Below are 22,874 nucleotides of genomic sequence, written 5' to 3'. Positions count from 1 at the left end.
CAGCTGAAACCTTCTTTTGTGCTGTGCTTAGCGCTCCGAAGGCTATTCAACGTGAAAAGTTACTGAATGCGTTCCACTTTTCCCATTGAATTAGCGGGTGTTGTGGAAATGACAGCATCAATCAGGATCTTGCACCTTCTGTGACTAATTCTTCCGTAAATAATCGAACCATGTGATTGAGACTATGACAAAACGATTGAATAGTAGTTCGATTAGTCATAATCATCACTTTTCTTTTTTCTCCTCTTCCATCCGAAAAGTATGGACGTCTTTTGATTAACGTAATGCAATGAACCGATGGTTTTTTCGGTGATAGACAAATCTCTCCTCGACCACAAACACAAACAGTTCGGCGCCACCCATGATGTGACCTTGGCGCAGGGAAGAATAGCAGCAGCATCGCACCTCGAGAAAGCACATCGAACGAACACCAGGAATGGCGGTGATCGGTCATTTCAGCATTTCCCGATAAGCGATGCAGACGAAAATTTATTTTTGCGTGCAGTGCAGGTCTCATCAACACCATACTTGACTGATGACGACCATGTGTTCCGAATGCAGCTGAATTTCTTTTCTGTGACTCCAAGAAATGTCGTGGTTTCAGATTGGTCAGATTCGTGACGACGAATAAATATTTTCCTTTGTGGAATTCTTTCTGAAAATACAATAAATCTGATACTATTCTATGATTGAACTTTGAAATTTTGATTTAGAATTTTAGTTTAGTTTAATTGTCATTTAACTGAATGGTTAAATTTAAATTTAAAATTTAATTTTGACTCAGCGACTAGTTAACTCGTTGAATTTTGAATTTGTTTCTTTCGCTACAGTTTTATCTTGACTTCCTTCTATTTGTTCCACTTTTTTCTCTCTTCTAGAACTTTATTTTCCTTTTCGTCCTGCAAGAGGACCTCAATCACAAGATATTCACAAGGAATTCTCCCACTGATTTTCACTATTGGCGATCGTTTGCCATCAAACACTCACTCACTCCTTCATTGCACTTGTTTTTTTCGGCTGATCCACACATTCCTGAGAGTTTGCCACTAATTTCAACGAATTAAAGCAATTTGTGTGATTCCAAGGTAATGCAGATCCGCTTCCGATACAGTAACTTGTGATAATTTCATTTCGAAAGCATCTTTGCTTCAATACGAAATAGGAATCACCCACGTAATTTTTCGTTATTTTTACTGCACCTTCAACGTCATTATAATTTGGATAATAATATCTTTTATAAATGCTAGACTGACTACAAACTTGGAAAAGAATAGAGTATGAAGTGAACGGCGTCAATCCTTCAACCCACACTTTTCCTCAGTATTCCTATCCTCCATGACCAAGTCTGGTACGAATTTGTTCGACCCTGGAGGGATGAAAGGCTTGGTTAGGGCTACGGTGGATTCAAGTCTCCGATCGACGTGGCCAAATTGCTTGCTTTACAAACTTGAAAAAGACGTGAAAAGAGGTGTTAGTTCTGATTTTGCATATAAAACTTCTATATTATTGCAAAATCTGAAACTACTTTTTTTATTAAATTGCTTCTGTCACTATCAGATTTAATCATATTCACAGAGGAATTTTATGTTATGAACAATATATTTTGTGCAAGCAATTCCTAGAAAAGCGGCTTCTTCGAATTCCAGTTTTCGTTCACTTCGCCCATTTCAAATAAAAACCTTACTATGCTCTTTTTATCCATCTTAATAGTGTTCGCTAACTCGTTTCCTGTTTCACACGAGGACCTGTTCGTTTTTGGAAAAAACAAAATGTAGAAATCCACAATGTGTAAATGGGGTTTATTAAACGAAGGAAAAACATAGCACTAGATGACCAGGAGACTGCTGTAAGTTGTCAAAACGAAAATATTTTAGGTAAAGAATGCTTGAGTTCGTCCACAGAATCAATGTCTACCAAATAAGCTCCTCCTCTCCAGGGGGAATTTCGTCTGAAAAAGGACGAATTTGTTCGATCAGTCGACGTCGATGTTGGTTCTCCTTCTTGGCTTCGTTTATCTCCTCCTCTTGAATCTCCCCTCGTATTGATTTGTCGTGACTTACAACTAGAAACCTATGACTAGCGAACAATCTTCAATCAGCATGGAACTCAACATCTCCTTAGAACCTTATCCTCTCCTGATCCATAGTACTAAAAATCGTGCTTAATGAAATCCTGAGACTATTTCTAGTGTTTTTCGGCTGGCGGTGTAGCTCAGCCGGTAAGAGGTTCCGCTGTGACTGCACGATCGAATGATGGTTTCGCTCCAGTGCCAACCTCTAGTGCCCTTCATCCCTCCGGGGTAGACGAATTATTGCCGGACTTGTCTTATAGGCTAAGAAACACTGACTTGACAGATCGGCATGCTCTCTCGGGTCACCATATAGTTCACTTTCACGTTCGCAAGTCTCAAACGATTCCGGATAGAAGTGACGCATCCCAAGCGGTTTGATTGAAGCCAGACACTTCCACTTTGTGTTCTTCGGCTAGCAGCACGGTATTAGCACCTCCTACCGCGAGAACGACATTGACACTTTTGTGACGTCTAGATTACTGCAAGTAATCCATCATGCTGTGTTCTTCCGGTGAACAGCCAGCTATTCGCCGCCTCAGAAGAAGAACTGTTCATGGGTTTCAAAAGTGTTATTTGAGCGAGCGCACAGCGCCTCCTCATCCCAGTTACATGGTCTGACGAACATCATCCGCACCGTACATCGATACATGTTTTCGTTTTGCGCTTCTTATGATTTCCTACAGAATCCAGATGCAACGGGTCGCTGATGCTTACGAATAAGTTCTTCTTTATCTGGTGCATCGACGCGCATCACTGCGTCGACATTTCCCAACTAAGGACGTGTCGTCGATGAGACTTCTTTTGGTAGTAACGCGTCCTTGCACTACAATCATAACCGTTGTCAATCTGTGTGAATAAGTGGTTACGTCGAGCATACGAGGGGCGCAGCAACGAGTTGCTTCCGAAGAGAACGCCGGCTCAAAAATGTTGAGCCACAAAAAAGGTGAGCGAGTTTTTTCATCTCCTATTGACATTCTACCATGCATTGACAGAGTTGTTCACGGAAATGTGCACTGCAGGAATCTGCACACAAACCCCGGGAAACTCCTAGACTTATACAAATTGCGAAGAATCCATTCAGTCTGGATGAAAATCGACCACTTCTAGGTAAGGAGCAAAATGGTCGAAAGGAACAGCACAAATTTGGCGAACTTGATGTCTCGTCGATGCGGAAATATCATTCGTTCATCCGTTCCCTCGTTCATTCATTCATTCCATTTATTCATACGTGCCAATTGAATCATCAATTGATTGAATTCATTCAAATAACGAATGACGAAGTGGGTATTTTCAAACTAAATTTCAATGCTGACACGGGTTTTTGAAGAACCACTCAACCACTAGAGCTGGATTTGATTGCAGTCAAAATTTTGTGATAATGGCCTCTCTTGAGAATATTGGAGGAAAATAACGGATCGTTACACTCTTTGCTTAGAATAAACTTCTACAGCGGGAAAAAAACTACATTTTTACAGGAGAATCTATTAGAGAAGTCTGAAAAATGAACAGTCCTGGAAAAAAGATAATTTTTGAACAATTAGATTACTCATCGAGGATGATTAACGACTGCAAATTTCTCTTTGATATGACTCAGAATAACGAATGATATGAACTATGAGTGGTTTTCCAAAACATGTCTTTTTCTTCTGGAAATCGAAACTTTGCGCGAGTATCCATTCTTTCTGAAGTTTCCTAATTTCAATTCTCATTTTTAAAGCTTCTTTTATTCTTTTCCCCTCCTACCTCTTTTTCAAAGTCGTGTAAAACGTCGAAATACAAGATCAGAGGTCGTGCAACATAACGTGCAACGTAACAGAAGAAGCACATCTGAGTTTAAAGCTTACACCTCTTTCCCGGGCGGATGTAGCGCACAAAGTAAGAGCTTTGGCTGCTGATGCACGGTCGGTAGTTCGAAACCGCCTCCAGCGAAGCCTCTCATCCCCCCGCGAACGATAAATTGATACCAAACATGCTAGGGAGAATAAAAACATTGGATTGCTACATCGGTTAGCCACCGAAATTCCTTGCATGGACTGCACACTTCCCATTAACTTCAAGCGCTCCTGAACCAGAATCACTGGAACTAAACGATCCTGAACTGGACTACATAGGCGCTTCCCAAAGGGAATGATCAACGCAGTGCATTTGATTCCTTGCTTAATCCTTCGCTTCTTTCTCGTTGGAAAATTTTAGTTTGCGCACTTTTACGATTGGACAAATGTCAGCGTTGAAACGCCTTCATTGCAGGGTGGAAATGGCGGGACCTCAGGCATCGCTCACTCCTGACCACCCTCTTAGGGACCATAATTCTTTGACATAGTTATAAGAAAGGATTTTTAGCAATTTCACTGGGAAGATCCTCTCCCTTTTGATATCACAAACAACGCAGCCAATCTACGTGGTTTCTGTTTTAGTAGCAAGGAAGCTTAAATTGCTACTGCATAGTTTCGTAACCTGCATGAGGATGAGGTTCTGGCTCTTCTTCGTTAACGTAAACGTTTTCTGTTTCACCTGCACGTTTCATCCGTATCTTATTCCGTCTCAGATTACCACTCATCAGTAAATAAATGCAGTTAGCAGTTTTTCTGGGCCGATTACTCGTTCCGATGCACTAAGTACACGCTGCGCGCGAGCTGCCGCCGCTTGCCATCCGTTGCCGACGCGCCGCTGACTGCGTTGTTCGAGTTCAATCCGCTTACGTCGCCCCCTCTCCTACCTGTGCTGTTGACTTTTCTTCTTAGATCTTGCGCACGCGGTGCATCCTGCTTCACAACTTCAACCATCCGGAAATACTTGCATTTTTCGGTGGACTCATCAAAAAATGCTTGATGTCCAAAAATCCGCCTAAGCTCGGAAAGAGAACACGAAGATGGATTGGAACTGCAAGAAATCATTCTGGAGAGTTTTTACATGAATTGCAAATTGTGAACCTAGTCCTAACCGAAAGGAACGTAACTATTTCTTTCAGGTGAAATTTTTCCTTATCTTTATGAATCATTTCCGAGTTGAGGGTTAAACAGATGATTCACATCCGATAAAAATGTGTTGCGGACAAGCTTTTTCTTCCACAAATTGACTACTCAACGGTAACTTCTTTCATTGACTTTGAGGAAAGCGTCATTTGATTTAAAAAAAAGAGGGGAACCACTACTTGTTGACATTTCCGGAAATTTCAAGCTATCCCGAGTCCGAGCTATTTTGAAGCTAGTTGACGAGCATTTTATGCCTAAACCCGGCGCCAAAATGATTTTTCCGTCGGAATCGCCGAAAATTCCTGGCACAAACCGTATTCGGTTATTTGTTAGCTTAGTAAATATGCTATTATTAGAGTACGCTGCGGGTCCCCCATAAAACTTTTGGCACCTTTCCAACCGACGATCATTCTTGAATTTTTATGCTTCTACATGCGCAAAGCGTCTGGTTAGGACAAATATGCGTTTGCAAGACGCAGGGTTTTACACTGTTGCAAAAAAACAGTTTAAAGAAACCTGGTTTCAAAATATTTGAAAGAACTTCTCCAATTATAGTGAATGTTAATTATTTATAGAAATACTTCTATCAGAAGAAATTCGGTACACGAAATCGTACTCCGGTAGCACAAGCGATAAATTTCGCACGTGTCATAAACAATTAATAAATGAATGAGTGAATGAATGGACGAACATACGAATGAATGAGTGGATGAATGGAGGATTGAACGGGTGAATAATTGAACAGGTGAATAAATGACTGGAACGAACGAACGAATGAATGATGAATGAATGAATGAGTGAATGAATGAGCAGGTGAAGGAATGATGGAATGAATGGACGGACCATTAAATACAGGGATGAATGATTGAATACATAGACGAATGAACGAATGAATGAATGAACAGACGAATGTATGCACTGATGAATAATTGAACGGGCGAATGAATGAATGAATGAATGAAGAGATCTGAAAGCCATCCGACCACCAAGACGAAATGTTTCGAAATGAATTGTTGATCTCCATCGTAACGTAACGAACTATCGAATAAACGCTAGTGTTTTTGCGCAACAATTGAAGTGGCCTACTGGTTCTATGGACTCTTTCAGATTTCCCGTACGTTACGTAAATTATCGACATTTTTCGTCACTTATTCTCTTGAAAACTAGCAATGTGCGTTTTTTTCCACACAAGAACCTTCAAGCGGAAAATGCGAATTGCACTGTTTTCTGTGTGGTTGTGACATCTCATGACACGTTCACTTAGTGATCTGCTTATCACATCTACGTTGACAGGTAGAATCGCCCTTCTTCACTCGCCGATGTCGAGATCAGAGATTCCTGAGAAGGAAGCGGTCGTCAGAAGATCCCGAGCTTGTTGGCCAAACTAACAGAGAAATATGCAAGTTTAAGCTTTACACTCGGGAACAACTCATAGACCGAATTCACACCTGTTGTTTATCGTGCTACTGTATTTATGTTTTCAACTATGTTTACATTTACCGTCTGGTTGTTTATTGCTTCAGAGTTATTTTTCTTATTTCCCAGTTTTTCAGCGGTTCTTCTTTTGAGCGTGTTCTCGGAGAAGTAAAGAACTGCCGTCGATCATCAATCAGTGTATCTCTCATATTTGCTTCCATTTGCATGCGTAGAATTTTCAAACATCGAAAATTCCGCGGACATTTAGGGCCCGTCTATGCAAACACTACCAACCGATTGTAAAAGTATAGGTTCTGATCTGAATCTGCTTGGCTGCCACAAAGCGTGGCTCGACCAAGGACGCGATTATAAAGAGAGGGAGTGAGAGAGAGAGAAAGAGAAAGAGGAAGAAAAAGAAGGAATGAGATAAAAAGAGAGAAAGAGAAAGAGAAAAATTACAGTGATCGTCGTTCGCAGTCGCTCAGTGTTGCAACCACCCAGTGTCGATGCCTGAAGGATGCTTACCGCCGGGTCCAAACAACATGAAACTCAATGCTGTTGCGTAAGCGGCTGCGCACCAAGCGGTGCGGTTAGGATCGAGGGGAACCCTTTCTAGCACCAATCAGCGGCTGCGGCTCGTAATGGTCTACGTCGATCCCAACCGCTCGGTCTATAGCGCCACTTCGTGCGCAGCCGCTTACGGAACTGCACCGAGCTTCCTTGCGGTTTTGACCCGACTACACCTCCAGTGAATGATACACGTACCATAAATTCTCGATCCTAGCGTACTTTATGTGCGAAAAAATATGAGAAATGTTCCGAGAGAACGCCTCAGAAGCACGCGTCAGTGTGCAAGAATGTCTTCACAGAAGCGATATTCAAGATGATTTCAATGATTAATTCCATACGTTCTCAATGCACCCGCGGCTGCAAAAACTACCCTTCTCGTTTAAAGGCATCACTCCACGAATCTGAGGTAGTAGAGAGAGAGGATGGAGAGGAGTGTGATTCCGTCCATTTCTTCCTAATTGCGGCCAGAAAATACGGCTTCGAGGTTCCGGCGCACTTTTTTCTACAAGGAGTTCCACTGGAGCGCGTCAGCCCTGTGCGGCGCCGCATCTTCCGGGCCGTTTTTTACGGCAATTAGGAAGAAATGAACGGAATCACCCTCCTCTCCATAATCTACTATCCCCTATAAGAATACTCCACCTGAAATCTGCACCACCTCAGAGTCGGGTGATGCCTTTAAATTGATGCCTCTGTGGGCTCCCTCTGGAGACTTTGATGTCTGGTATGTGCTGCCATTTTTGAAAACTTGAAAACCACGATAGAAACCTCGAATTTCTTTGTTATCCTATGGAAGTCGTCGAATTGAACAAAAATAAAGCGGTCAATTGAGATGGATTTATGTATTCTTATTATTCCAGCAAGGATTTGATAAAATCTTATTTTTGGTCTAAAGTTTTAACAAACCTGTCTTTATCAAGGGTCTGAAAATGCGTCGAGGTTTCTGATACTACGCATGTCCTACCAAACTTCTCCTTGCCAAGCCTCGAAATCGTTCCAGCACACCGTGAAAGAGCTCCAAACAGGAAAACAATTTGGTAAGTCCCACCTACGAGCCTGCAAGGATTGGTGAACCTTAGAATGTTCTTACGGAATTCTTAATTCTTGCAGATTGTCATCCTAGGCGAGTAAGATCTATGCAATGTGCAGTGTCCTTAGAGGCATCACCCCACGAATCTGAGGTGGTGCAGATTTCAGGTGAACTATTCTTATAAGGGATAATAGGTTATGGAGAGGAGGGTGATTCCGTCCATTTCTTCCTAATTACCGCGAAAAACGGCCTGGAAGATACCGCTTCAGGCGTTCTGGCGCACTATTTTCTACGGAAAGTTCGACTGGACTGGACTATCCCTTATAAGAATACTCCACCTGAAATCCGTACCACCTCAGATTCGTGGAGTGATGCCTTTAAGTGCTAAGGTAGTCTGGATAGTGTTAATGTCGAAGTGAATTGAGCCAGCGAAGGATACGATAGAGTAGTTCCAAGCTAAATCGCCTCACTGAATCTCCAGCAAATCAAAGGACATTCAATACGAAACATTCCAGAAGAAGGAAAAAACGTGTATCGACCGATTCGGGCCTCATGCACACACCTTGACCTCACAGTAACGCGTACGCCCATTCACGTAACATTTTCCGCTGCGTTTTTTCAGCAGCGTTTTTCTCATACACCATTCTGAATGTTGGCATCAAAAAAGGAAATGTGCAAACGTCTTTCTGCGAGCGGAGGGAAGTACAGGACATCACTGACTGACTGAGGAGTTTTTTTTTGAGCTGACGATATGGGACTAATTTCTCTGAAATCCTCCTTTTAACCTTCTTTTCTCAGAAATACTAGACAAAATTGAGTATTTATGGTACTTGGGGTACATTTCCTAAGGGATTTTCTATGACAGGATAAGCAAATTTGTAACAAATGTCCTTTAAAGGTGTTTGTGATTTTTTTTCGTAAATTAGAGGATTTCGACCACAGTAATTATCAAAATACGAGAAATATTAAATAACAACGAATTGATATTATTCTTTCCTCGCCTACAGAAAATAAATTCACTCGTGTGACGTCGCAGCGACTGACAACGGCAACACAGCTGAAATTAACGAACATTTTCAGGGATTTAACGAACATCGGCGACCAAAATCCAATTCCTGGAGCTTCTAGATTTTTTACGCTTCTCTTTCAGGTTTTTTAAGCTCCTCTTTTAGGTGACACCTTCTGGATTTTGTATTTTTGTTGTAAATAGCTACAAACGCAAACAACATAGCCAAGAAAACCTTTGAATAGGATGAGTACACAAAAATTCTTCAGCTGCCTGTTCTAGAAGGTCCGATGTACGTAGATTTACTGTCACTTTTTCAATCTCAGAGGTTATTCATTTCCTGCCACGAAAAATCTTTGTGAAATACCTTATCTTAAGGTGCGTTGCAATAATCTTAGTTTCTTCTTCAACCTTAACGTCACTTTCTCGCTATGTCCGCCTGGCTAAAAATAGCAAGACCTATGAGCAATAATTCAGCCTGTGACTTTCCGTGCGCTCGATGCCGTTTCCGCGGCTAAATCCGTGAAACACGGAATGCCCGTGCAGGGCAAACACCGACAGAGCGATTGAGGCACCAGAAAAACGACCTCAATCAACAAAGCAAACACACTTGCGCTTCCAACACATGCGTTTATGTACAATTGCAAATTCGAATAGTGAAGAATTCAAAGTGATGGCGAGGACAGCGCCGGGCGCAGCGCTAGACCTCAGAAATTAGTCCGCTCTCGATTTTCGCTGGCAGAAGTCTAACGGAACGCTCTGCGAGAAGAGCGGATCGACTTGTTGGCTGGGGAACGTGTCGGCACCGGGCGCCGACATCAGTCCTGGGAAGGAGAACGCGGGAACTGAAACGATTCGGATCCGAGACACCGAGGGAAATGAGAGCAATGCAATGACAGACCTCCAGCGAAACGCATCATATTCCTCTGGTAGAAGAGCGGATTGAAGATCGGCATAGGGAACGGCGGCGTTCGAAAGATTGGTGCTGCGAAGGCGCCGATGGGCGAAGAGGAGGTCGGGCTCTGCATCAAAATTGTTTTTTCAACCACAAAACTTCACTGACAATGTCCTTGCGAAGTTCATAGATATATGAGATAAGAAGTAATCAAAAATTTGAGAAAATACAAAAATTGTGCAGAAGATATTGAGTAAATCCATAACTACTATGGAGGTTCTCACTCTTTCTCCTTTTCTGGGAAATTTCAAAAGAAATACATGTATATTTCGTTTCAAAAAACTTAGGATAGGCGGCTGAACAAGTACGGTGCTCCGGAAATTTCTATTGAAACGTTTTTTTAGGATCAGTGGTATAAATCGAGACAATTACAAATTACAAATAATTACAAACTACATTATATTGTGTTCAGGAAGCTTTCCGCTCAGGAAACATAGTAAGAATATGCTAATAAGAAGTAAACTGGGCAGTTTTCGAAAATCTAAAGTACTTCCTCAAGAATTTATTTTCTACTCCTCAAAAATTTGAGAGAAATCAAATGATAGTTGGGTAACAAGCCATTGGATGTGAACTTCCAAGTTCTTCAGCGGATTTCTTTGAACGGTACAAAGATGTGCTATCGATCGATCGGATCGAATAAAAATCGATGTCAGCGAGTCTACCACTATAACTGAGAAGTGGCCTCAAAAACTTGTAGCGGAAACCGGGGCACACCACCCTCCACTGTCCCCAACGAACCAGGAGATGCATCCAAACAGGGTCCTCCTCATCCTTATATAATACTCACTTGGAAAGGGAAAATTTTTGTTAAGGTTAATTTCTGCAAAAATTTATCAGAAATATATGGGATGACCTTCTTTTGTGAAAATTTATTCTCCTACGATAATTCTCGTGGAGTTTTCCGAACAATAAGAACGAAATTGTAAAAAAAAGAATGCCAAGGATGACATCATGTACAACTTAAGAAATCCTCACAATACGTATTTGATTTTAAATCTCTTTAAGTTCAATTTTTTTTAATTTGATTCCCAGACAGTTAGTCTTGATTTAGAAGCCCACAAATCTAGTAACCAAGTATTGCGAGAAAAGATCTTTGATTGCTTTTATAGATTATGTAAATTGCTGATAGGTTACTGGATTCATTTTGAGGATTCAATTCACATAAAAACAATTGGTCTTCCTAATTGGAATAAGCAACTGAGGGATATGGCTCTCATATATAAAATGGAGGGGTGTAAATATAAAAAAAACGTATATGTCAACATTTCTCTTGTGGTAAGGTAAGGCACGTAAATATCTTAGTATATATTTGACATACATGGGTCACCAAAGAGTACACAGTTGTTTTTCAGTTTGTTTCTTGTGACTAAATTCGGGGAATACTTGTTTTTTCGAACCACTTCAATACCGTTATACTAGTTTTTTTTTCTTCCAAATTGCGACGGCAACCTCACCTGTTCACTTCGTGGAGGACTAGACGGAGAACTGCGATTTGCATCGATTTTCTCATCATCGGGTTTTTTCTGAGCCATTGGCAACGGTTCACTTGACGAGCTCTCTGAAAATTGCCATACAACCATAAGTAGCACTGGGATAAGTGTGGGATAAGCAGGTAATCACGGCGAGGTGCAGCTGCGTCCCGGGATTCATCGAAGCGTCAACTCTCAATTATCGATTGCGCAATGTTGTTAAACGATTACCAACAACAAGCGCATCTTAATGCGATTCTGACCTAACTCGAACTCATTAAGAAAGCAGACACGCGCCCACGGAGCTGCTGATCAATAACGCAAGAATTTCCACAGCACTCTCCGCTTTACAACGGCTCATCCTGATTGCAAATATCAGAGATGAAACATCCAGAAGAATGACGAGGTGGAATGCAAAACGTCTAGCACGAGTGGGGTTCGAACCCACGAGGACTTACGTCCATTGGAACTTAAGTCCAACGCCTTAACCACTCGGCCATCGTGCTGTGTTGTTTGTCGGTCACATGAACGGTTTTCCAACATTGTCACCAATAAACACTCGTTTCCTTGATTTTGTGGAACATTAACCCGAGAATGTTAAGAAAACAGTTTGAGAAGTCATGAATTCGGAGCTGGTCAGACCGCCATAAATTTTTGTCACATTTTCAGTGAGAATTTTCAAAAAATAGATGAGGAAGTGTCTTAGCACAGTTCAAGGCAGTCCAGAAACCTAACATAGTTTTTGCCAAAAGGTCCTTTCTACACTATGATTCGAAAGAGAATTTGTAGAGTTTTCAACCACCCTTTCTAACGCTTTAACCTAACAGCTAACTATAATTTTTTTAATTCTTTCACTACTGTTTTTTGGGTGGAGGAGAGGGAGGAAATCTTAAAGGAGTTGGGAGATAACCGCTTTAAATGGTATTTATAGTCACAGCTTCTTATCGTTTCGTAGTTTCCGGAGAAAATTAACGATCAAATAAAAGCTTATGATTCAACTATATATTTATTAGTTAATTGAAAATTACATTTACAGAAATATGGCTTCAATTTTATTCTTTAGAACATCTCCATGTAAATACATGTGTTAAATTATAGATTTGCTCCATTCTTCTCTTTTGCTTTATTCTTGATTTTTTCAAACAATAGATTTTAACAGCCTTTGGGGATTAGAAAAAACTAGATTAAAGACATCACCCCACGAATCTGGACTGCGACGGATTTCCGGTGGAGTATTCGTATACAGGATAGTAGATTATGGAGAGAAGATTGATTTCGTTCATTTCTTCCCAATTGCCGTTAAAAAAGCGGCTAGGAAGTTATGGCTTCGAGGGTTCTGGCGCGCTCCAATCGAACTCCTTGTAGGAAATAGTGCGCCGGAACGCTCGAAGCCGTATCTTCCGTTTTCTACGACAATTACGAAGAAATGGACGGAATCACCCCCATCTTCATAGTCTCCCATCCCGTTTACGAATACTCCACCTGAATTTCGTACCACCTCAGATTCGTGGAGTGATGCCTTTAAGTTTTACGGATTCCCAAAAATTTATGTGCTCATTGTATTGTATAATATTACATGAAAATCCGTGGTGCACGATTCTGTTTGTACTTTTCCATCCATGTAGTATAGAAAATAGTGAGTGTATACGATCCAGGAAACAACGTATTGCATTGCACATCTGTGTGTGTTTAATGTGATCACAAAAAATTCTAGGAGGCCTTTCAAAGCCACCAAAATTTAAGAATCAATCATTTTAAAAATTTGAACCTAAGAAACTCCACATATTTTCATAACGCTATTTATTGTCTTTCTCTTAATATTTTCTGTAGTTTTTCGTTTCTGTGCTTGTGCAGCCGAGTATTCATTTTCGTAGTCTTTGCAGATACTAGTGGATCGATAAGTTTACTGGCTAGCATAAATCCTTTAGTTCCAAACATGCCGCTACTGAAAGTTACTAGAAGGAGACAAAAAAGTACGGCAAAAAATGTTCTCTTCAGTTGTAAAAGACAAGGAGGGAAGATGGAAACTTGCATATTGCAGGAGTAAAAACGTCTGGGTGGAGTGATTTTGATAGCTTATCCATTTATTTTTTTGTAGACTTTTTCGCTATCCAACTACATATTTCTTCCTACGTGCTTTATATTCTTTTCAGCTCGATATTTTCTCCGCTTCTCTTAGCCAGCAAACGTGCTTGTGCTTTGGTGCACCCATGTCATACGGTGTTTTTCCGAGGTGTTTCGCTGTGTATGTACGTAAAAATAGTGCGGACGACATTTACTAGCTGAGAAATTTGTTACATGTGCATAGATGTGGACACCACGCATAAAAGAGTGAATGGAACTCCGAGTCAAATTTAAGAAGTGAAGTGGGAGCAATGAAGAAGTTCGAAAAAAAAGAAACACAAGAAGAGGTTGGTCAAATTTACCGATAAATTGTGCATACGTTAAGCTTTTTTGCATTTTCTGACACCAATGGCTCCACTCATTGGTCATTTCGTTACTATTTTTTAACGAAAGTATCCATTTACAGTTATCCAAAATACCCTGACTGAATTTCCTTTTATCGCTCACTTATGTATTCGTTTATTTGTCTAATAATTTACTCAATTACTCGCTACTAATTACTACTACTTAATTACGCGCTTAATTTAGGAAAAGAAAGTTGCAAAAAAAGAGGAATCCACAAACACAAGATCCTTTCCACAAATTCAGAACGATATAATAAAGTGACCTCTACATTTGCTATGGTTAGGGTGATCAACCTAACCCAAAACCAACAAATTCATGTGAGGACCGCGAGCAGCAACTGGGCGATGTTTTAATCATTTTTGTTTATGCCCCACTATCGCTTTCTAAAAACTCACCGTCGTTGTCCACAGCCGAAGTCATAGAAGATTGTTCGGTCCTACGTAAAATATCCAGTAATTCGCCGGCTGAAAGAGGTTTCCATGTACATTCACGAAGAAGCTAACGATATTACGTTAGATCAGCTAGAAACCGTTCTCAGAAATTCTAATTGTTGTACAGGTTCAAACGTCTTTTTTCTAAACTGGCCTAAAAAACATATAAAGAAGATGGGGAGAAAACAAATCCTTTTCTTTTAGTATTTAGTTGGTAGGTGTTCGCTTGTGGGAAATTGTTAATCGAACTTTGGAAAACTTCTTATTCGACTCTAACATTAAGAAACGCTTGCTATTTAATTTTGTTTCTAAACAATTGTTCTTAATTTTTATGAATTCCATCCTTTTTAAATTTTTGATTCCTAATTTTGTTCCTTGAATCTTAAAAAATTAGCTCGCTAGCTATTCATTCATTCATTCACTCACTAACAACTGCCTTTGTTTTTTTTTTGCACCTTTTTTCCCACTACTGACTTTTTTAGTTCCAAAGGGAGGGGTTGAAGTGGATAGCTGCCCGTTTAAAGCAGCAATGACGTTAGTTAGCAAACATTTCTCGGTATTGAGGATTTTTCTTCACAAAAATTTCCTTCAAAATCCGCTGCCGCCCACCTTGACCTACTTTGCACAGTATAGAGTGGTGACATCGTATTTCGCCACGGACGGACGAAGGAACGAAGCCTCCTTAGCCACTGACTGCTTCATACAGTGAGGTGAATGAGTCAGTCTACCTTATACGATATTTACCGAACGGTGTCATATTTAGCAGCGATGTGTTGATGATGGGGTGCCTGAACGACGTCAGCGTTGGTCCGTGTGTGTTTAGTGTAGGCTTGCGAGTGTTAAAGAGTGTTGGCTTCCCATTGACTTACGCCAATAGACACGAAAGGTGAATCTCAGCAGGTCATATTTGCGTTCATCCGCACCTGGTCACAATACTAATGAGTTGAATGTTGCGTGACAACATAAGCAAGCTACAGCTCCCTCCTATTGAGTGAGGGTGAATGTTTACATTAGCAGCTTGTCCCTGTTCCTAATGAACTGTTCCTAGCTGGCCCGAGATCAGAACGAGGCACGTACCGTTTCCGCCTAGAAGGATCTGAAGATCTTTCGCTTCTTTTTCTTCCTGGCTTTGCTGACGACGAAGAGCAACCTGGAGAATCCGAGATTTCATGGCGTGTGGCTATGAATAAGCTGGTTGGTTCACCTACCTGAGCAGCCATAACCCTCTGTCTTTCCGCTATTAGCGTACATTTCGCACACATACAGTCTTTCCATTTACAGTAGCGCTTGTGACCTGGAAAAGAACTAAAGTTATTGAACGAGGAACGGACCCTTCTCTAGCTCAATTTGGTGAAAAATGAAGGAAAAAGAGGAGAATAAGGAAGGATTTTGATTGTTCCTATTGATACTTTGTATGCAGGTTCGAGATCCGAAATTTCTCTTACAGACATAGTTCTCAGAGTTAGCCTAGAACCGTACTTTGTGAAAGTAATTTCAGAATCTCAAACTTAATTCCACACATATACATTCAGGAAAGAAAAGCGGCCCGAATACCCAGTAATAATCAATCCCACAAGAACAATTCTTCGAAAGTCCATCCAAGAAAATCACTCGCACAATCTTTATGAAGGACTACTTTTCCCAGCTACTCTTACTGCTCCTTCTTTCTATTACTATACTATACTAACACAACTTGTCTACAATTGTTGTTGCTTCTTTAGGACCATCATTGCTGCCAGCCGTACTGTAGTATTAATAGTTGAAAAAAGTATAGTATAATATTTTGTTTTTGTTCGATGTTTTGGCGCTAATAAAGTTAATGTTATCCATAGAAACTTTGTTTGAAATCTATCATTAAATCCTAAAAAAAATTAAGTGTGGTTTTAAACTACCATTAACCTTGAAAAGTTATTTCTTTGCTGTGCTAATATACAAGTGTTATTCGAAGTTCTGATTTTTGAGACAAGTAAGTGCTCCCCAAAAAATGATACAAAAAGTGGAAACGTTACGTTTCTCAAAGTGTTTTTTTTCGTTTCTATGAGATAAACTTCTATGAAATTCTAACTTAGGATTTGTTTTTCTCTTGAACCAAAAAAACATTAACCAACCTTTAAGCGCTGAGACGGTCCCATGATTCCTGCAACGGGCACATTTTGGTGTTCGTTGATTTCTCTCATGCCGTAGTCGTAAGATCTGTTCAAGACTGGACGGGGCAAGTCCGCCTACCGATGGAGCAGAAGGTGAGGACATCTCCTGAAATTTATTAATTTACGCACAACTACAAGAAAAACTGGTCATCTACGAAATTATAGGGGTTAAGGTGCTCAGAGAAGAACACAGCGATACAGTAGTGTGCTCAGGAGCAGATTCATTACCATAATCGTTCTAGTCGCCCCGCCCACTGCGAAGTAGCCAATAGAGGGCGGATCTCACTCACGCCTATCGCCGTGCTGCTCCTCCGTATCACATCCTAGAAAAGCATCGAAACTGTGATTGAATTAAATTGTGGTATTGAAGGCATTCCGAGCGACAAGTGTGTTTTTTCAGGCTCACTCCAAATTCTGACAACGAAAAATCGGCACCTAATGCTAGAGCAGAACAGTTCAGATAAAGGGGAAATTGATTCAAAATTGAATTAAAACTTTGGTAGCATTCTCTGATTTTCTCATACTTGAAAAATGTCGCCCTTTTGACAGCTTTCGGAGAAACTGCATGAAGCAGTGTATTCTAGTTCTTTTTTTTTCTTGCAGTTTTTAAAGTCTTTTCTAGGATTTGAAATTGTAGGTCTGGAATTCATTTAGTTCTTAAACTTTTTTGTTTTTGGAAAACCACTGAGAATAAGGCAGAGAAATGAAAATAAATGAGCAAAAAAGTGTCTTTGGCATGAAATTAATATTTTTGAGGGCTACATATGCAGGGTCTTTAATAATTCATTTTCGTCGATGTGCTTTGAGAATTTCTGAGGAAAGGAAAAGTTAGTTTTATTCGCATCTATGACCCTAAATATAGTTTACAAAATATTATTAGTGAACACATGTGTATTTCTAAATAAATGTATGTGACGCGAGCTCAAGAGAACTCCTACATGTGAGGAACTGGCACATCTGGTGCTTTACGACGTCCACCTGAACTAACCACACAATCTTGCTGATACCCATTACTACGTTATACGTAGCGTCTGCGTAAAGTGAAGAAAATAAGCGAACACCCGAGGAACTTCTGAAACGATCCAATGCGGATGAATGCCATCTGGTCCGTCTTCGTTGGTCTGATATGGGAGCCGCAGTGGACACCGCATCGCAGAGAAGCAGATGAAAATGTTACGAGTTTATCTTTTTTCACTTGATATTTACTTTAATTGTTTTTGCTTTCTGTTTATTTGGTCGCATTATCGGTAAAAACATTCGTTTCTCCATCGTAGTATTCGATAACAGGCCTATGTGCCTGTTTAGGTTTTAATGGTTTTAATGATGTGACACATATGCAAATAAGTTTCTCAGCTGGAAAAACAGCGATTTCGCTGTTATTGAAAATAAAAAAAATATTAAATGTTGTCTTCTTGTCCTGTGCTATTTTTCGAGGATATTTCCGAAATCTGCTTCTTTTCCGCTGGAAGCTTCCTCCATGGAATATGGGTTGGACTCGAATTTTCCGTGTAATTTGTTCGTCTCCAAATTACGATATGTACTTCCTCAAGTGAAGGTGATTGTGATTATGCACATTTCTCTAACAGATCCTCGTCTTTATTTGAAATATGAGTGAAAAACAGTCATTCAGTTAAGTTTTCAAAGTCCTATTTATCCTATCCACACATTTTCGTCGCAACAACATCAATCAACATCGCATCAACAACAATCTAATCACGACAATAGTAAAAATTTCCCACTTTTTTCGTTACGCTTCGCAAATGATGTAAGGGAAAGCGATCTATCGAAACGAGTCCAAAATTATTCTTGATCAGGCTTGGAAAAGAGTACCGTAAGCGAAATGCTAAATGTTTTGCTTGTCTATGACACTTGTGCGTTAATTGCATTCGAAGCAGCAGCAAGCATATAATCTCCGGATTGGCTCAAGGGTCAGCACTTCAAGTGAGCCGATTCAATCACAGACGACGTATGTTATTCTGCATCGGTGATGGGATGGAATCGAGTTGGGGCAAGAAGTGCCCGTTGAAACCTATTCGACTCGGAAGAGGATCATTCAGAAATTCCCTCAAAAACGAAAAAATTTCATGGTTTTGTGGAAGAGAGTTTGCTGTTCACTGTGGTTCAGATTTGGCAACTTGGAAAAAATGGTTCTTCTTTCTTTGAAAAATAGGAAAAGTTGAACGTCCTTAATAGAGACAGATAGATAGATTTAATACAGAAGTTGTGTTGTTCTATAGTATTTTTGAAAACGTTCTTTCTTTTCTTTTTGCCTGCAAAAGGTGTCGTGCTAAGTTGTTAAGAATTTTTAGCCAGAAACAAGAAGAACAGAACCAATGGAACTCTATGATTGACAATCATTTCACTCTTTTTCACCACCTACTTTTTCATCATCCCAAAACTCTGTCTAGACTGAGTGGATACTATGAACGGCTTCGAAATCACTATTTAATATTTACACTGTATTACACTATATTTATCTGTTTACAATTTCTGATTACAAAAAGTACAACATTGATATAAATTACACCATTTTTGCCCCTCCTAATTATCCAGTACCCAAGTAAAGTAGATTCTCCACATCCCTTTCAAGCCAAATTGAAGTTTAAGGATATAAAATTTACTATGGGTACCATTGACAAAGTGCAACGGACGCAGGAGAAAGTGAAAATATGGATTACGACCAAATCAAAACCAACCAAGCGCAGAGCTCTAATAAGTGATAATTAAACAACAGAAAGCACCTTTCAACCTCTTCTCCCCATTCTCAACAAAGGATTTTGAAGTATATTTTTCCATTGTGTTTTTACTCGCAAAATAAATAAACAATTCATTGCGAACGTTTAATCCTCAATTCTGATTGAGAAAATATCCGTTTCACATGTAGAGCGGATACGTTCTTGTTCTGCCCTCCTTGAGTTCGTCCAGCTCCGCTCTTCCGCGATACAGTATCCACTGACGACTTTATCCATTGTTTTGATCTACTAATGGACCCATACGATACATAACGGCATTTACAACTTCAAACTGATAATTTTCTTTACAAACCATACCGTATACACCGTACATATGTACAAGTTCCTCTATTTAGTCTTCAATAACCTCAACTTACTGCAGCTGCTCTACCTGCACACTGTATTATTTTATCCCTATGTCAACAGTCAAAGTTTGGCTATTCAAAATAAAACAAAGTGCCAAGAGATACCCAGCCAGCGAAACACCAGACTTGGTTTCTCTCAATAATTTGCGCTTATTATTTTGAATTATCTTGACAATTTCCGAATGAATAGTGGAAAGAAAACTAACTTTTTTTGTTAGGGAAGTGAAAAGTTGTAGCGAACTCTAGGAAATTCTTAGAAAGAACACGGCTTTTTTTCCGTATTTCTAGCTATGCATTTTGTTTGGATATATATAGCAACATCAGTTTGAATAATCAAAATACACGTCCACACCAAAATTAATTTTTGGTAGTAATTTTCAAGTGAAAACTATGCCAAGTTAACATCCTCTCCAATCTCGGAGTTTTTCGATCTTTCAAAAGTATGGTCAGTTTCGTGTGAAACATTTTTTATTAGGAAGGAAATTTATAAGAAATTTTGTTATGTGTGTTCTAGATGCTTTCCTCATGGAAAAATGTGTCCGTAAATAGTCAAGTGGTATTCTTATTTTAGTTTTTAATTAGACAAATTTTGTGCATTGGATGGAGTTACCGCAAATAGTCATGAATAAAAGTTCTGGTGGTTTTGTTGCTTTACAGAAGATTTGTTGGAATTTCCAAATCCTCCAGCCGCGTCTAGCCGCCTCTGATACTGTGTGGTTGCTCCGTAGGTAATACTAGTAAAAAAAATTATATTAGCGCTTCCCTAAACACGTCGGCGAATACGAATGATTTCCTTATAAAAGTAAGGTGGTTTCTACACCCATGAGTCAGTAGTTTCCCGACTTTCAACAAGAAGTACTTCGACCTTTTACCTCTGGACTGGATTCCTGCAGTCTTCACCGGATTCTGATGTGTGCATAAGGTCATACGAATAAAATTGTGTGTTAAATTCCAACCTGCAAACTTCTGCATCGAGTTTTCCTCTATGCTTTAACTTCCGATGACTCTTCATGAAGTCAGTCAAAATTTTTGATTTATTTGATTTATTTTAAATAGTGACAAAATGAAAGACGTTCAATGCAACTTTCATCTGACTGTAAAGCAGTGAATTTCTCACTTTTACATGATTTTACTCTTTTCGATGCATGAATGCATACTCAAAAATTATCAACTTTAATTCGGTTCTATGAATAGAATACACACAAGAATTATGTTGTCCAGAAATTTTTAAAAAGCAAATGTTCCGATCAGTTATACTTGATGGAAACGAGAAATTAAAATTCTTCTGATGATTGAATATATAACAAGAAATTTCTCAACCCAGAAAATTTTGAGATCTATAATTCTAAGACAGAAATTCTGGTTTATGTGCGTGGGTATACCGCCTTAATAAATCAAGACGTGAAATCTTGTTCAGCACGCTGAGTGCGAATACATCTTATTATTAGCAAACCAAAAGTAAATTTCTCGGTAAATGGGTTATTGTGCAATTCATTTAATGTTTATTAGTTGGTCCAAAACATTTAAGATATTTTTTTCATCACTAAAATTATATATGAACACGTTAAGAGAAAATTCAATGAGGGCACTTGCACACATCAAGAATGGTAGAACGCTTCACGTCATCTCACCCTTCTGATCTCATTTTTTCTCCTCGGCTTCGAAAGTTTGCACCCACCTTTCAGATTGGTTGCAAAACCAGTTCTGGTTTTTTCGCGGTATCAAAAATGACTTGTCGAGTGAAGATGGCTAGCATGGTCGAAAAGGAACAACTTCCGCACACTGATCATTTCAATCATATGCAAAGAAGAATGATAAAAGTAGGATTTGGAGTTTTAGATGATATATCTCTCACGTCTGCTCTTTCCCCAAATAATACACAGCAGACTTCCCCATCGCTCATTTAACCCATCCCAATTACTCATCTTAGAACAACGAGAACTGATTTACAGTTCACTTCTTAATTTGAATTCACGCCGTTGGCCTGTAGACAAGAATAAGTGAGTCTTTTAGGGGGAATTCTGAAGAATAAACCAACAAAACAACAGTATAATAATATTAACAAGTGGTTTGCTTGAAAATCTACCTCTATAAATCTATGTTCGAAGATTCGTGGAGTTTGCTATGAAAACATGAAAAGATTTGCTTATTTCAGAATGGAAAAATGAAAAAAAAATAATTCCACAACTGTATTCGCGGGGGATTCGCAGAACTCTACTTATTTGGAACATTATATTATCAGATATTAGATTTCTTGAAAGCGATTTTTTTCTCGACTTGATGGAAATAAATGTTTTAGGAAGAAAAACTTTAATAAATCTGTACAATACCTATAGATCAAATTAGTAACTTGATATTAATACTACTAAATTTATATAAAAACTCTCCAATCTCGGCCACAGCTCAAACAAATCAATCAAAAACTACACACATAACTATCTGGAAAAGAGACTTTAATAAATTTATGTAATAACTACTGTACAATTCATCGATTTAATAACTTTTAATTCATTTGATTAATCTTTTCGATTTATTTTCTTTTCCGCGGAATGCTAGGAATGATCGTTTTCCAAAAATTTGAGAGAATTTCTCTAGACGTTACGTTGCGGATTAATATACATTACAATTTCCTATTTCTTCATCTCCAGGCTCAGCATGCAAGTCCTATTTGTGTTGCTCTCTCCGGGCTGCATGTTTCGACACCGGAAGTCTCATCCGTAATTATCCCCTTAGAACAACATGTGCTATAGTGTACGCACTCTCTTGACACATATTAGTGAGAATCCTTTGGAAGCGGGCGGTAAGCAAACATTACGAACAGTGATACGCTAATGAAGAGGATATTGCACGCACTTATGGTGACCTGGTGTGATTCTGGATTCGTTGGCGCCATCGACTTCTTTCGCCGGAGTCTATTAGGGGATTAGTGCGCGCAGAAGACGTGGATTTTTTCGAAACCAAAAATTGCGAGAAATTTCGAGATTACTGTAGTGCTGTTTGTACATTTTTTGGATATGCAGGAAATGGAGTAACGGAGATCTCCGATGAACGGTGTCTGTGGAGGATGTGTTCCGAGTGTGTTATGGCGAGTAGTTATCTTCGCATCCGTACCGGAGAGCGGTCGGTCTCGTAAACCTGTCTCGACCATTCGACGACCAGACAGCCGGCTGGCTGCTCTCCTTCCATCTACATCATCCACACCGCCACCGCCACCACCACCGTCATCATCGTCATTCTCACACAT

General features: G+C 39.6%; 3 protein-coding genes across 5 annotated transcripts; 1 reads left to right on the top strand and 2 right to left on the bottom strand.

Moving 5' to 3' along the window:
* Positions 1-2,995: 2,995 nt before the first annotated feature.
* RB195_017877 (uncharacterized protein) lies at positions 2,996-8,240 on the top strand (the record flags this gene model as incomplete). Of its 2 annotated transcripts, XM_064185069.1 has the most annotated exons (5): positions 2,996-3,014; positions 3,179-3,351; positions 6,337-6,442; positions 7,947-8,063; positions 8,137-8,240. In XM_064185069.1, the coding sequence occupies 5 exons, from the start codon at positions 2,996-2,998 to the stop codon at positions 8,238-8,240; spliced, it is 519 nt and encodes a 172-aa protein (XP_064040949.1). The 2 variants fall into 2 exon arrangements, with proteins under 2 accessions (XP_064040949.1, XP_064040950.1); XM_064185068.1 differs by lacking the exons at positions 6,337-6,442; positions 7,947-8,063; positions 8,137-8,240 and adding an exon at positions 6,728-6,844.
* Positions 8,241-9,776: 1,536 nt separating this feature from the next.
* On the bottom strand, positions 9,777-16,636 carry RB195_017876 (uncharacterized protein; the record flags this gene model as incomplete). 2 transcript variants are annotated; one of them, XM_064185066.1, is made up of 8 exons in its annotated part: positions 9,777-9,907; positions 9,964-10,084; positions 11,472-11,575; positions 11,945-12,052; positions 14,351-14,419; positions 15,464-15,536; positions 15,595-15,680; positions 16,495-16,636. In XM_064185066.1, 8 exons carry the CDS (start codon positions 16,634-16,636, stop codon positions 9,777-9,779), a joined length of 834 nt encoding a protein of 277 aa, XP_064040947.1. The 2 variants fall into 2 exon arrangements, with proteins under 2 accessions (XP_064040947.1, XP_064040948.1); XM_064185067.1 differs by lacking the exon at positions 11,945-12,052.
* Positions 16,637-22,553: 5,917 nt separating this feature from the next.
* Positions 22,554-22,874, bottom strand: RB195_017875 (uncharacterized protein; the record flags this gene model as incomplete). The annotated part of the gene is made up of 1 exon (XM_013441252.2): positions 22,554-22,874. The coding sequence occupies one exon, from the start codon at positions 22,872-22,874 to the stop codon at positions 22,554-22,556; it is 321 nt and encodes a 106-aa protein (XP_013296706.2).

This window comes from Necator americanus, chromosome II (genome assembly GCF_031761385.1).
Source record: "Necator americanus strain Aroian chromosome II, whole genome shotgun sequence".
NCBI lineage: Eukaryota > Metazoa > Nematoda > Chromadorea > Rhabditida > Ancylostomatidae > Necator > Necator americanus.
This window is presented reverse-complemented; position numbering and strand designations above follow the sequence as displayed.